The sequence below is a fragment of the Cervus canadensis genome, chromosome 1 (assembly GCF_019320065.1).
Source record: "Cervus canadensis isolate Bull #8, Minnesota chromosome 1, ASM1932006v1, whole genome shotgun sequence".
NCBI lineage: Eukaryota > Metazoa > Chordata > Mammalia > Artiodactyla > Cervidae > Cervus > Cervus canadensis.
Window position 1 is genome coordinate 118954357 of NC_057386.1, and position 15189 is coordinate 118969545.

At 49.9% G+C, this 15189-nt stretch overlaps 1 protein-coding gene across 2 annotated transcripts; it reads left to right on the top strand.

Annotated features, from left to right (window-relative positions):
* The first annotated feature begins 2827 nt into the window (after window positions 1–2827).
* On the top strand, window positions 2828–14796 carry SDSL (serine dehydratase like). Of its 2 annotated transcripts, none has more exons than XM_043439816.1 (8): window positions 2828–3000; window positions 7256–7450; window positions 7747–7786; window positions 8489–8628; window positions 10121–10209; window positions 11096–11323; window positions 13297–13421; window positions 14385–14796. In XM_043439816.1, exons 2-8 carry the CDS (start codon window positions 7277–7279, stop codon window positions 14576–14578), a joined length of 990 nt encoding a protein of 329 aa, XP_043295751.1. In that variant the 5' UTR covers window positions 2828–3000; window positions 7256–7276; the 3' UTR covers window positions 14579–14796. The 2 variants fall into 2 exon arrangements, with proteins under 2 accessions (XP_043295751.1, XP_043295760.1); XM_043439825.1 differs by lacking the exon at window positions 2828–3000 and adding an exon at window positions 3196–3371.
* Window positions 14797–15189: the final 393 nt, after the last annotated feature.

Sequence of the window (15189 nt, forward strand, 5' to 3'; positions counted from 1 at the left end):
AGTGAGGAGGAACTAAAGAGACTCTTGATAAAAGTGAAAGAGGAGAGTGAAAAAGCTGGCTTAAAACTCAACATTCAAAAAATGAAGTTCACGGCATCTGGTCCCATGACTTCATGGCAAATAGATGGGGAAAAATGGAAATAGTGACAAATTTTATTTGGGCTCCAAAATTACTTTGGATGGTGTCTGCAGTCATGAAATTAAAAGACCCCCTCTCCTTGGAAGAAAAGCTATGACAAAACTAGACACTGTATTGAAAAGCAGAGACATTGCTTTGCCGACAAAGGTCAGAGTTATGGTTTTTCCAGTAGTCATGTATGGAAGTGAGAGTTGGACCATAAAGAGCGCTGAAGAACTGATGATTTCAAATTGTGGCGCTGGAGAAGACTCTTGAGAGTCCCTTGGACTGCAAAGAGATTAAACCAGTCAATCCTAAAGGAACTCAACCCTGAATATTCATTGGAAGGACTGTCATTGAAGCTGAAGCTCCCATACTCTGACCACCTGATTCGAAGAGCCAACTCGTAGGAAAAGACCCTGATGCTGGGAAAGATTGAGGTTGGGAGAAGGGGACGACAGAGCATGAGATGGTTGGATGACATCACCGACTCCATGGACATGTGTTGGAGCAAACTCTAGGAGACCGTGAAGGACAGGGAAGCCTGGCGTGCTGCAGTCCATGGAATCACAAAGAGTCGAACATGGCTTAGCAATTGAACAATAACAACGCTTGAGAAAACAAGGCACAGAGAAGTTAAGCAACTTATCAAAAGTCACACAGCCAGTAAGTGCAAAGCTGGTATTTGTACTAGAGCCTGGCTTCAAGGTTATTTGTTATTGTTATTGCCTCTTCATGCCAGAAACTTACTGCTACTACTTCATATTTTTTAAAACCACAAACTCCATTTAAAAAGTTTAATACCTGCCTTAGCTTCTTTCTAAGCGATAATATCCATAAAATTCTGGATATTACTTTATGCACACCCACACAGAGGCTATAAATACTCAACTATTAAAATAAACTTTGAGAGGGAACTAAGACCCCACATACTGCAGGGCAACTAAGCCCTTGCACCACAGCTGGAAAGCCCACACACCCCAGTGAAGAGCCAGTGGAGCCAAACAAACAAACAAGACAAACAAAAGCCTATGGGACTCTCTTGTCAACACAGAAAGGCTGGCATGCAGTAGACCTGCAGTAAATGTGGCTGTCATGCTTCTTGTCTGAGCATGTATGCTAAAGCCCCCCTCCTCCAGGGAGTCCTCCCTGATCACCCCCACCCTCAGCTGCCCTTTGGGGACCTTCTGTTCTGTGTCCTCTTAGGGGATGTAAGGGTTGTCACTGAATTGGTATCTTCCTCTCCCCCTCAGGCTGGGGGCCACCTCAGGGCATAAATTAGGTTTTACCACCTCCGTGTCCCCAGTTCCTCGTCCAGGACAGGACACCTGACAAGGATGGCATGTGCTTAGTGTGAGGAGGGGATGAAACTGCTAAAGTCCTTATGAAGAATCATGACCAAGCAGTTCCCCTTGACCCCAAAGGGTTGGGAGTTAATCATCAAATCCAGGGAGGTCACACTCAGGCCAAGAAGGGCCCAGACCATCTGGGCTGCCACGTGCTTCCTGGACCTCACATCCAGTCTGACACAGAGGAAAACTGAGCCTGCTTGCCCCCATGGATGTGACCAGCTCAGAGTCCCCCATTGAGATGGTGATAGAGACAATACAGGAATCTGACCATGTCATTCCCCTGCCTAATGCCTTCCATGCTCCCCAGTGCCCTGGGTGAGGTCCACACCCTGCATTGGTAGGGGCATCCTGTGGGCACTGGTCCCTGCCCACCTCTCCAGCCCCAAACCCACTTCCTCTCCCACCCTTGCCTTTTCTGTACCAGTCCTACTGCACACATCTGTTCCTGGAACACCCCATTTTTTTTTAGTTTCAGACCTTTGTTTTCCGTGTTCCTGACTCCTGGTTTCACTCAGTCTCCTCCTCCAGGAAGCCTTCCCGGCCTCCAGGGGCCAGGTGAGGTGCCTGCTCTGGGCACCCACAGCCCTGGCCCTCCCCGCTTCCCGCCAACATCTGACAGCACTGATCACAACTGCTCTTCAGTGGTCCCTTGGGGCTTACTTATTCTATTTGGCTGCATCGGGTCTTAGTTGCATTATGCGAGATCTTTGGTTTCGGGGCATGGCCTCTCTAACTGTGGCACACTGGCTCCAGAGTGTGCAGACTTAGTTGCAATGAGGCAACTACTTACTTCCCTGATCAGGATTGAACCCATGTCCCCTGCATTGCAAAGCAGATCCTTCACCACTGGACCACCAGGGAAGTCCCCCTTTGGGGCTTCTTGAGGGCAGGGTACATGCTGTCTTGTTTGAGGCTAATGGTCCCAGGGCTTGACCTAGAGTCGGTGTCCGATAAATATTCTTAGAATGAATGAATCGATTGTCAGAATTATTCATTTGAACAACAAATAATTGTTTGAGTCCCAATGTTGGGCATAAAATGTCAGAGGTGAGGAGGAACTTCAGAAGGAAACATGCCTTTCTCATGTGACAGATAGTAATTGTTTCTTTATCCTTGTTTTCTCTTCTCAGGCCTAAGCTGACCTTGACAGTGGTCCTGGGGAAGTGGCTTGGCATTTGGGACAAGCACTGGACTTGGACATGTCTGTGTCACAGCAGAGGCGATCCAGAGGGAGGGGTAAAGGGTGACCCTTGCTGGTTGGGTGGCCTTGGCCAGGTGAGTTTCCATTTCTGGGCCTCAGGTTTTTTATCTGTGAAATGGGGCTAGGTCATCACATGTCTGGGACACCAGACTGAGAAGCAGTGAAGGCTGGTCTGGTCCCCTTTTTCCTCCAGTGGAGAGCTACTCCTTTAACACGGGGGAGGGGCCAACACCACGGGAGGCTGCAGGGAGTTGGCACAGCTGGTGCCCAGGAAGGCTGATGGGCAGTGGACTGGGCCCGAGCTGGTCTGAGAACTGTTGGGAAGGAAGGTAAGTGGGTCTGGGCCCAAATAGGGCCCTGCGACTCTGTGTGCATTTGTGAATGTGAGTAGAGGTTTGCTTGGAAGGTTCTGGAGCCAAGTCCCAGGTGGTTGGACAGAAAGTGGGAGAGTGAGGCTGTCCGAAGTCCTCCCAAAGGTTCAGCTCTGGGCTCTTGTGGCCTGTCTGCCTGGCAGCAGAAGGCTGGGGGCCCAGGACCCTGAAGACTGGGGAGCCCACTCTCCTCACAGGGTGGTGGGGCTGAGCATTCTGGCAACTAAGAGGTGGTGAGGTTCCCCAACCCTGGCATCAAGGATTTGGCTGTGGAGTGTCACCCAGGCGGCCTCTGGAGAAAAGCCTGAAGGACAAAGGAGGTGGGAAAGGTAGCTAGTTGGTCTTTACCCTAATTCATAGGTGTAGCAGGTGTCCTCATGGGCGTCTGGGCTTGATAAGGCTGTTGGCAACTTGGGACTCGTTCATTTAACTGATGCCTGCTGTTCTTTTCTGGGCAGTCTAACCAAGAGCACTGGGGGAGCCTGAGGACTGAACCAGGAGCATTTGCTTCTAAAGACAACCGGTGGTCAAGTGCTAAATGCTCACATCTTTAATCATAAAAATAATGCTACTCTAAAAGAGAAAGTACAGCATGGTGGGAAGGGCACAGATGCCAACTTGTACTGCCTGACTTGGAATCCTGGCCATGCCATTTCTAGCTGTGAGACCTTGGGCCAGTTATTAATACTTAAACTCTCTGAGCCTCAGTTTCATTGTCTATAAAGTAGAGTTAATAACTGAACCTATCTCAGAGTTGTTGTAATTACTATAAAGTGCTTGGCATAGTACCTGGCTCACAGTAAGTCCCATATAACTATTAGCTGTTATTGTGCGTCAGGCAGAGTTGATGTCTTTATTATTTAATATAAGGCCTCGCTTAACCCTCACAGTGATCCTGTGATGCCCAAGTTCTTCTCCCAGTTTGTTGTGTGGTTAGTTCATTCTTATTTTTTTAGGTGTCAGGTTAAAAAAAATTTTTTTTAATTAACTTATTTATTTGGCTGCACTGGGTCTTAGTCGTGGCATGTGGGATCTTCATTATCCCTTTGTAAGACTATAAAGTCCCCTCCAAAAGTAGATGTCTATTTTGTTCACCATGGTATCCCCAGTTCCTAGGTTCGGGCTTTGTAAACATTCTAGAGTAAGGATGAGCATATTAGCATTGTTAAAAGACCCCAAGTAGTGGACACCTCCAAAAGACTCAGCCAATTTCTGGCACATAATAGGGACTCAACAAAGGATATCTGTTATTATTATTGTGCTGAGTCGCTCAGTCATATCTGACTCTTTGTGACCCCATGGACTGTAGCCTGCCAGGCTTCTCTGTTTATGGGATTCTCCAGGCAAGAATACTGGAGTGGTTAAATCTGCACCCTGCGATTCATGGGGTCGCAAAGAGTTGGACACGACTGAGCGACTGAACTGAACTGAACTGAACCTGTGAGTTGGGATGTTATTATCCCCATTTTAGGAGGGGAAACAGGCACAGAGAGGTTGAGACACTTGCTTATGTTACACAGCCAGGAACTCATAGCTAGTTTATAACTTTGCCCTCTGATTGACCCCAAACTCAAATTACTGGGCTCTGGAGCCAAGCTGAAGCCCAGGACTGGGTCTGCTGGATTTGGGTGGCCCACAGGCTGCTCTCCCCCAATGCCATGAATTTCCCTGGATGGAACTGGGTGGAAGCGTTTCAGGCTTTGCCCTGCCTGGGGAATCTCAAGGCCATCCCAGCAAGGACTCAGAGTCAAATCCAGGGATAAGAGACCCAGGACCCTCTGACGTGCAGAGCCCAGCCCTGACTTAGTAAGTGTGGACTAGAAGCTTGGAGCTGGCGGTAGCTGATGGAGGTTGATGCGCTCCTCCTGGTGGCAATTAGTGGAACTGCAAGGAGGCTGCCCAACGCTTTTCCCTCCCAAAAGAAAAATAAAAGGGACACAGCGTTTGCTCCTTAAAAAACAAAACAAAACCAACCAACCAAACAAACAAACAAAAAATCCTTCTACTTTCCTTCACTTCTAACTTCCTCCCTCTCTGCTTCTTGCCGTTTCACACTGGTTCATTCACTCACTCACTCACCCGCATCTTAGCTTCAAACCTCCCAGCGGCTTCCCATCTGCAAGTAGAAAGAATAATATCCCAACTCCTCACTGTGGGCTGGAACGCCCTCCCCAACATCGCTGCTCACCTCTCCTTGTTCAGTCCCTCGGTCTTGCCCGACCCTTTGTGACCCCCTGGACAGCAGCGCACCAGGCTTCCCTGTCCTTCATTATCTCCTAGAGTTTGCTCAAACTCATGTCCATTGAGTTGGTGATGCCATCCAACCATCTCATCCTCTGTCGCCCCCCTCTCCTCTTGCCTTCAATCTTTCCCAGCATCAGGGTCTTCTCTAATGTGTCGGTTCTTCGCATCAGGTGGCCAAAGTATTGGAGCTCCAGCTTCAGCATCAGTCCTTCCATTGAATATTCAGGGATGATTTCCTTTAGGATCAACTGGTTTGATCTCCTTGCAGTCCAAAGGATTTCTCAAGACTCTTCTCCAGCACCACAGTTTGCAAGCATCAGTGCTTTGTTGCTCAGCCTTCTTTAGGGTCCTGCTCTCACAAGACTAAGCACCTTTCTTTGTTGCCTCGTTTTCTTACCTCTACCCAGTCCCTTGTCTCATCAGCGCCAGGAACGCTCCAAGTCCATGCCCCTCAAGCGGTGTTTCCATCTGTTGTTCCCTCTGCAGGAATGCTTTTCCCTTGCTTCTCTCCTTGTTCATCTCAAAGTTTCCCCTTTGTTGTTGTTGTTGTTGTTTAGTTGCTAAGTCGTGTCTGACTCTGCCACCTCATGGTCTGTAGCCTGCCAGGCTCCTCTGTCCATGGGATTTCCCAGGCAAGAATACTGGAGTGGCTTGCCATTTCCTTCTCCAGGGGATCTTCCTGACCCAGGGATCGAACCCATGTCTCCTGCATTGGCAGGCGGATTCTTTACCACTGAGCCACCAGGGAAGCCCTTCCCCTTTGAGAAGCTGCAGATCAAAAGAAAATTAAATTATCTCTCGACCAACCAAAATGCACAGCTCCTGTCTGCAACCCTATTCAAACTGTTAAAAACCTTAAACTGTCACCATCTGCAAAACCGACCGTTAATCACATTTAGTGAGATGATTGGAATTTTGAACACTTAGCAGATATTTGATGATGTTAAGAAATGATTGTTAATATTTTTAAATGTGATAATGGTATTGTGATTACATTTTTAAAAATGAACATCACTGAGGTATAATTTCCATGATATAAAATTAGCTTACTCAAGGTTAGAATTCGAAGAGTTTGGACAAATGTATACTGCTCTGAAACTGTGGCTACAGTGTTTAAAAATAGTTCTTTAATTTCATAGCTATATGCTGAAATATTTACAGATCAAATAATATGGGAGGAAAATATAATAATAAAGGTGGAAAAAATAATAATACGGGAAGGGGGATGGGTACAGATATGAAGCAAACAAGGCAGGCATGAGCTGATGACTCTTGAAGCTGAGTGGTGGCTACATCAGATGCTTCTTAAATTTTCCATAGTACAAGTTTTTAATTTTTTTCCCCCCAAGGTATACGGGCTCTTTGTTTGCCAACCAGTGGTAGAACCTGTGTCCCCTACACTGGAAGTGCAGAGTCCCACAAGGGAAGTCCCCTTAATACAAATTTTTTTAAAAATGTTTCTTTCCTGGGAAAGGATCTTTCCTGACCATCCTCTATAATAGTGCCCTCCCCACTAGGTCACTCCAGGTTGTAATTCTTTGATTCTGTATCCCCAACTAAAACATGGGGCTGCCTCTGACCTGTCCACTCCTGGGCCCTTAAGCCTGAAACTGCCTGGGACACAGCAGGTGCTCAGGAATTTTTTTTTTTTTTTTGAATCAATGAATGATGACTGCATGAATTCTCCCAGTCTCATTCATTCATCACTGCTATTGGCCACATTCTCCATTCCTGCGCTGTAGCATGCACATTAACAGAAGAAAAGTGCCCTTAGTACAAATCTCCTTGACCGGATGGTCAAACTGAGGCCCAGAGAGGTGCAGATACTTGCCCGGAGCCTCACAGCTTGGCAGCCACCTGGGATGAAGGGAGCCAGGCCAAGGTGCTTCTCCCCTCCCCCTCCACGGTCCTAGTTAGAGGGACTCTGGGCTGGAGCCGCCTGGGCTATGATGTTTCCGCCCTCCTGCAGGCCCTCCAAGTGGTTGCCGAGATGAAGAGCCCTCTGGAGGAATGTGCCAAGGGTGAGCCCTTCCACATCGTCACGCCTCTGCTGGAGAGCTGGGCGCTGTCCCAGGTGGCAGGCATGCCTGTCTTCCTCAAGTATGAGAATGTGCAGCCGACAGGCTCCTTCAAGATCCGCGGTATCGGGCATTTGTGCCAAGAGGTGAGGGCAGGAGGGGAGGAGTGAGGTTGCAGAGCTGGGAAGGGAGTGCTGTGGGCAGGACGAGGGATGGCGAGAGTTGGAGAACGATGTGGTGTGCTGCGCTGTGCTTAGTCGCTCCGACTTGTTGCAACCCCAAGGACTGTAGTCCACCAGGCTCCTCTGTCAATGGAATTCTCCAGGCAAGAATACTGGAGTGGAGGACAACGGGGAGAATCCAACTCCATTCCCCCCCCCCCCCCCAGGGCTCCAGGACATCTGTTTGGGTCAGCCCCCTCCCACTTTCCTTGTCTTCCTAGGTGGCCAAAAAGGGATGCAGACACCTGGTGTGTTCCTCAGGTGAGCCTGCCCCCTTTCTACTTCGTGAGGATCCTCGGGGGCTGGGTGTGGTGGAGGGGGAGGAGTTGGAGCTGCAGGAGGTGTCCAGGGCTTGGCCTCTTCTTAAAGGTCCAGTCTTATCAAGGTCATGGCAGATGGCTGCTTTGTATGTTCTGCTCCCTTCCCATCATTCAAGCCTCCTGGTAGTAAGTTGATAGAAACCTAATTCATACAGGTTTAAATTACGGACTCCCAAGAACCAAAGAATTCTTGGGATAATGTGTTTCAGGCACAGCTGGATCCGGGTGCTCTCCTCTGTATCTCCACTTTTCTTGGTTTGCCTTCCCTCTACACTAACTCTTCTCTCATATAGACTGCCTGATGGCCATCGGGAGTTTTAAGCTTGCCTCCTACCATCCTGCCAACCATAGTGAAAAGGGAGGATCCCTTCCCTGTGGCCTCCTCGATCTATGAATTGGTCTTTTTGGCCCAGCTTGTATCATGCACTCATCCCTGAACGAATCATGTTTCAGGTGGTTGAGTTCTCTGATTGGCTCCACCTAGATCACGTGTCCACCTCTGGGGCCAATGAGGGGCATGCAAGCGTCGGGAGGGCGTGGCTCCCAAAGGAAAATTGGGGGGAGGGGGTGGAGCGGGCAGGAGAATAGTGTGTCAATAGACTAATGCAACTGCCCAGAGCGCCCTCGTCTACTGCCTCTGCAGGGGGTAACGCGGGCATTGCTGCTGCTTATGCCGCCCGGAAGCTGGGCATCCCAGCCACCATTGTGCTCCCCGAAGGCACCTCTGTGAATGTGGTGAAGAGGCTGCAGGGGGAGGGGGCCGAAGTTCAGCTGATTGGAAAGGTAAGGACCCCAAGAAGGGCAAAGCAGCTGGAGGGGCTGTTCCTCCCTCGCCCCTGAGAGACTGTCTCTTTTTCCGTTTGGTGAACTATGCCCTTAGGATGGCTAAGCTGAGGGGTGCGTGAGACGTGAGGGGTGAGTGAGACGTGATGTATATTAAGGGCTGAGATCTGCTGACTTGTCTCTCTGCATCTGGAGAAGACTTCCTGTGTGAACCCAGGAGAAACAGGAAGCTGGTGATTATCAGGAGAGTATCTGTCTCCCTGTGTGTGTGCATGTGTGTGCTCAGTCACGTCCAACTCTTTGCAATCCCATGGACAGCAGCCCACCAGGCTCCTCTGACCATGGAATTTTCCAGGCAAGAATACTGGAGTGGGTTGCCATTTCCTACTCCATCTGTCTCCCTACCTCCTCATTAACCCTTGGTATGATTCACTATACATTTTTTACCATTCAATAAGACAAGAAAATGTAAAGATCATGATAGCATCATCCACTGCTCTGAGGCCACCTGATATGAAAGGATATCATCTGATGAGGATGTCACTGGCTCACTTTGCTACCAAAGAAACAGACTTAACATGTAACCCTTCTCCCTTCCTGGGAAGAAGGAAAAAAAATCTATCCATCCATCCAGCTGGCTGTCATCCCTAGAAAACAGATTTTATCTTTAATTAAGTAATAATTAACAATTAATTAATTATTGGGCTTTCCTTGTGGCTCAGATGCTAAAGAAAATGCCTGCAATGTGGGAGACCCAGGTTTGATCCCTGGCTTGGGAAGATCCCTAGGAGAAGGAAATGGCAACCCACTCCAGTATTCTTGCCTAAAGAACTCCATGGACAGCGGAGAGCCTGGTAGGCTACAGTCCTTGGGGTCTCAAACAGGTTTTATCTTTAATTAATTAATAATTGGTGGTGGTGGTGGTTTAGGAGCTAAGTTGTGTCTGACTCTTGGGATCCCTTGGACTGTAGCTTGCCAGGCTCTTCTGTCCATGGGGATCCTCCAGGCAAGAATACTGGAGTGGGTTGTCATTTCCTTCTCTAGGGGATCTTCCCAACCCAGGAATTGAACCCAGGTCTCCTGCAATGCAGGCAGATTCTTTACTGACTGAGTTAGCAATTAATTAATTGCTAAGGCTTTTCCCCACAACATGTGGGATTTAATTTCCTGACCAGGGATCCAACCCATACCCCCTGCTTTGGAAGCTCAGAATTCCCCCTTCCCAGCACCGAAGGTTGGTGGGCTTTGTTCTCATCCAGGCTGGCAGCTGAATGGGTCCCATGCAATTGCGGAAATCACGTGGCATCTTTTTCTCCACCCAGAAGCTCTGCTGTTGTCCCAGGAGGCTGTCGGGTCCACCCCAGCTCTGGTCTCACCCTTGGGGGTCTCCCCAGTCTGTCAGGCCCTGGAGTCATCCAGGAGACCTCAGGCACTGCTCCAACCTCTGTAGCTGTCTGATTCCCATCTTCTGAGGGTCTTGGTTTCTCTTTAGAACTGGGATGAGGCCAATCTGAGGGCGCAAGAGTTGGCCAAGAATGACGGCTGGGTGAACATCCCTCCATTTGACCACCCCCTGATATGGTAAGGCTGGTGTCCCTTCCCCTATGGAGGTCAGTGCTGGGAGACCCTCATTGAGTCAGGGTCCTCCCATTGGAGAGAAGGGAAAATTGAAGCTAAGAGAGGAGAAGAGGCTTAGAAGTCAGGCACACGGAGGTCCAGACCCCACCTCTGCCCCTCCTGAGTTGTTTGACCCTGCAAAGTGTCTTAGCACCCTGCGCCTCAGTTTCCACATGTGTAAGATGGAAATGCTAAGAATAAATCCCCTTGACTGAGTGTGTACTTTGGGACACATTTAATCCATTTATTCCTCCCCAAGAGAGATGGATTTTTTATGTCCATTTTACTGATGAGGAAATGGCCTCACCGGTCCATTTTACCAGTGAGGCCCAGAGGGATCAAGCAACTCGCTGAAGATCACACAGCTAGTAAGTGGTGGAGACCTTGGGTCCCAGACCCAGGGCGTGAGTTGGCCTGATTCCAAGTGATACACTGGTCTGCCTTTTAATTTTGGCCACACCGTGTGGCATGCCGGATCTTAGTTCCCTGACCAGGGATCGAACCCATGGCTCCTGCAGTGGAAGCGAGGAGTCTTAACTACTAGACCACCAGGGAAGTCCCATGCTGGTCTGCTCTTAACCAGACACACAAACGCTGCCTCTTTCCAAAGTTGTGGGATGGATGAAATGGATTGAGAAAGTGCCTGGGAGGCTGACAAAGAGGAGAAAGAATGAGTGGATGGATAAACTGAGTGGGTGGAAGCTGGGTGAACTAAGTGTAGCAGGGTCTCCCCTCCCCTTGCCGTGGATGGGGTGGGGGATGGCGAGGTGGGGGGCTGTGTCCCTGTGAGCCTTGGGGACCGGGTCCTCCCTCAGCCCTGCCCCTCTCTCCCGCTCCCTTCGTCCCACAGGGAAGGCCACATAAGCCTGGTGCGGGAGCTGAAGGCCGCCCTGGGGGCCCCACCTGGTGCCCTGGTGCTGGCAGTCGGGGGCGGAGGTCTCCTGGCCGGGGTGTCAGCTGGTCTGGCAGAGGTGGGCTGGCAACACGTGCCCATAATCGCCATGGAGACCCAAGGGACACACTGCTTCAACGCGGCCGTCAAGGCAGGCAGGCTGGTGACGCTGCCCAGCATCACTAGGTAGGCGTGGGCTGGGGGCATTTGTGGGGTGCTGGGCTGTCCTGGGGCTTCTCGGTCCCAATTAGTGAGGGTGGGAGCACTCAAGGGGGTCTCCTTTTTTTTTTTAATTAAAAAAATTTTTTTTGGCTGCACCACATGGCACGTGGGATCTTATTTTCCTGACCAGGGATCAAACCTATGCCTTCTGCAGTGGAAGTGCGTCTTAATCACTGGAATGCTAGGGAAGTCCTTAAGTGTTTAATTATCTTTTAATTTTTCTTTTCTTTTTTTTTTTTGGCTGTGCCATGCGGTATGCAGGATTTTAGTTCCCTGAGCAGGAATGGAACCCATGCCCCTTGCATTGGAAGGGCAGAGTCTTAACCACTGGATCACCAGGGAAGTCCCTCCATGGGGTCTCCTTAATCCTGCATGACAGATCTACAGGAATTTTTCATTCCCTACTTAAACCCATCAGTGCATTCCCCAAGCTCTCAGGCTGGAATCAGACCCCTCCCCACTCCAGTCCAGCCACTGGCCTGTCTTCCTGTCCCTTGAATGGGCTGGGCACTTTCCTCCCTCCACGCTTTTGCACAGGCTGTGTCCTCTGCCCGGAAGCGCTGGGGTTCCCTCCTCTCTGGTTGGTTTCTCTCCCCCAGAGAGAGTCTCCCCCAAACCCTGTTGTTGGAGGTTTTCTTCCCAAGTTCTCCCTCATGGCATCTTCCTACAGTGGTTATTTATTTACTTATCTTTGGGTTTCCGTATTCACTGTTGTCTCCACTCCCAGACTTGGTTCTGGATAAGAGCAACAACCATAATTGCAGCTAACACTTTTATAGCACTCACTATCTGGAAGGCTCTCTTCTAAGCACTTGAAATGCTTTAACTCATTCTCCACGACAGCCTTGTGAGCCAGCTATTCTTCTTCATCTTATTTTGACCTTGCCGCATGTGGGATCTTAGTTCCCCAACCAGGAACTGAACCCATTCCCCCTGCAGAGGAAGCTCAGAGTCTTAACTATTGGACTGCCAGGGAAGTACCCCTAGCTATTATTATTATCTCTATTTTTCAGATGAGGAAACTGAGGCTCAGAGAGGTGAAGTGACTTTCCCAAGGTCACACAGCTAGTTTAGAACCCAGGTTTGAAACCAGGCAGCCTGGCACAAGAGTCCATGCTGTGGGCCACGTAGGACTCAGTCAGTTCTGATGAGCTCAGCAAAAGCTCTCCTGGCCCTGAAACACTGCCCAGCTCAGGAAAATACCAGCAGGTAGGTCATCCCAAGCACAGAGGTAAAGAGCATGGGCTCTGGAGCCGGACTGCCTGAATTTGAACCCACATTCTGCTGTTGACTCGCTATGTGTCCTTGAGCAAGTTGCTCAACCTCTCTGAACTTCAGTTTCCTGACCTTAAAATGGGACTCATACATTTCTAACTCCAAGGGAGATTGTAAGAATTAAAATAGAAAATCCTGGGGACTTCTCTGGTGGCCCAGTGTTTACAACTCTGCGCTTCCACTCCAAGGGTGCGGATTCAGTCCCTGGTCAGGAATCTAAGATTCCCACATGCCAGGCTGTATGATGCAACCAAGAAATAAAACAAACAAAAGATCCCCCAGGAAAATACTCGCATCCAGCACCCTGTGAACAGTCAATAAATACAGCTATGGTATAGACACGGTAAGTGGTTATGAATGAATACAATGAAAGAATCATTTTCTAGGCTTGGCTTTCTGGGGTCTGTGCAAGAACAGCACAGTCGTGGTTGTAGAGTCAGAGGGATGTGTGCTCATCAGCCATTCATGGGACACATAATTTTTGAGTGCTGCCCCTGACTCAGGCATTGCTCTAGACTCTTAAAATGCTGAGCCCTGGGCCTGCTGCAGGATGGGAGGGGTGCCTGGGGCTGGGGAGGGCTGGGGCTGTGCGGGGAGGAGACCTGATTCCCAAACTCTTCTCCACACCCCTGCCTTCCCTGCCCCACTGCCCACTCCTGCAGTCTAGCCAAGTGCCTGGGAGCCAGGACAGTGGCGGCCCGGGCCCTGGAGTGTACAAAGGAGTTTAGGATCCTCTCTGAGGTGGTGGAGGATGCTGAAGCCGTGAGCGCTGTGCAGCGATTCCTGGGTGAGTGAGCAGTGCCCTCCACCTGGGCCTGGAAACCCACGGGGTCCCTGGATCCCCTGGAGAGAGTGTATTTTCCTGTGTCCATATCCTCAGTGCCTGTCACAGGGCTGGTATACAGTAATCATGCAGTAAGTGTACACAGTGAATGGAAGGGGTGGGGGTGAAGAAGAAGTGTGTCCTGTCTCTAGCCTCCAGATTTCTGTACAAACTCTTCTTCCCTCTGGCTCCCCATCCTGGCCCTGGTGCCTATTGTTTTCATGTAACTAAAGGGCTACTCAGCCCATCATGGCACCTCCTCCAGGAAGCCTCCTCTGATTTCCCACCCCCACTCCACCAGAGCTGAAGACTTCCTGTGCACCAATCCACCATTCTTACAAGTGCCAGATTCTTATTCACCTACATCACTAGACTGTGAACTCTATGAGGGTGGGGGCTGGTAGGTCTTGCTCACTGTTGTGTTCCCAGGGCCTGGCAGGGAGGGGGTGCTCAATAAATATTTGTTGAATGAATGGGTGAATGTTTGAGTGAGTGGAAAGGTGGATAATGAATAGGTGGATGGGTGGCGGCTGGCTGGCTGGATTGATGGGCAGTGGATTGACAAATGACATAGAAATGGATGGATGGATGGGTGGACACATTGATTAATGGATACATTGATGGATGGACAGACAGTCAAATGATGGATGAATGGATGGATGGATGGATGATACAATGATTGATAGATACACTGATAGATGGACAGACAGACAGTCTAATGATGGATGGATGGATGGATGAAAGGCGGATGGATCGAGGGATAGATGGTCAGATTGATGGATGGACAGAGGGTCAGACAAATGATAGATTGTGAGATGGATGCCTGGATGGCTGGCTTCATGGAACTGCATTGCCCAGAGCCTGCTGAGCACTAACTGGTTTTCCTTCCCTTTCCTCCCTTCCACCTCCATCCCCCTCTCTGGGCAGATGATGAACGAACACTGGTGGAGCCTGCCTGCGGGGCAGCCTTAGCTGCCATCTACTCAGGCCTCCTGGGGAGGCTCCAGGCTGAGGGCCACCTGTGCCCTTCCCCAGCCTCAGTCGTGGTCATCGTGTGTGGAGGCAACAGCATCGACAGTAGAGAGCTACAGGCTCTGAAAGCCCAGCTGGGCCAGGATTGAGGGCTCCTGGTTTGGGAGGGCCGGCTGGGTTCTAGTGATCCCCAAGAGGCTCCTGGACACCCATATAGCTGATTGAGGGGCCTCTGAGCTCATGAAAGCCAGTAGAAGCCGCCCTGTGCTACCATGCTGGCCGCCTCCTGCAGGAAGCCCACCTGGACTTGTCCCTTTGGCTTCCCTGCAGCTCTGGCCAATAAACCCTTTCTGAGTTGAGTCTGTAACTCTAGCGTGTCCATTTTTTTTTTTTAACCTTCATGGACTCAGAAGGCACACGGCAACCTTGATGTCAGTGCTCTGATGAAGTGACTCTTTTCACATCTTACAGCTTGGGCAATAAAACCAAGAATTCAAAACTCAGGTTTCTAAGGGACTCTGGCCATGCTGAGTTCCTTACCAGGCTTCCATTACCTGGGGGACCTGCTCAGGAATGGGAGGGAATGTTCTGTCACTTCTCAGCCCTGGGTCAGCGAGGACAACTCCACCAATCTTTTTTAAAAAATATTTTATTCCTTTATTTTTTGGCTGCACGTGGTCTTCATTGCTGCGTATGGGCTTTGTCTAGCTGCCTCAAGTGGGGACTGCTGTCTAGCTGCTATGCATGGGCTACTCACTGC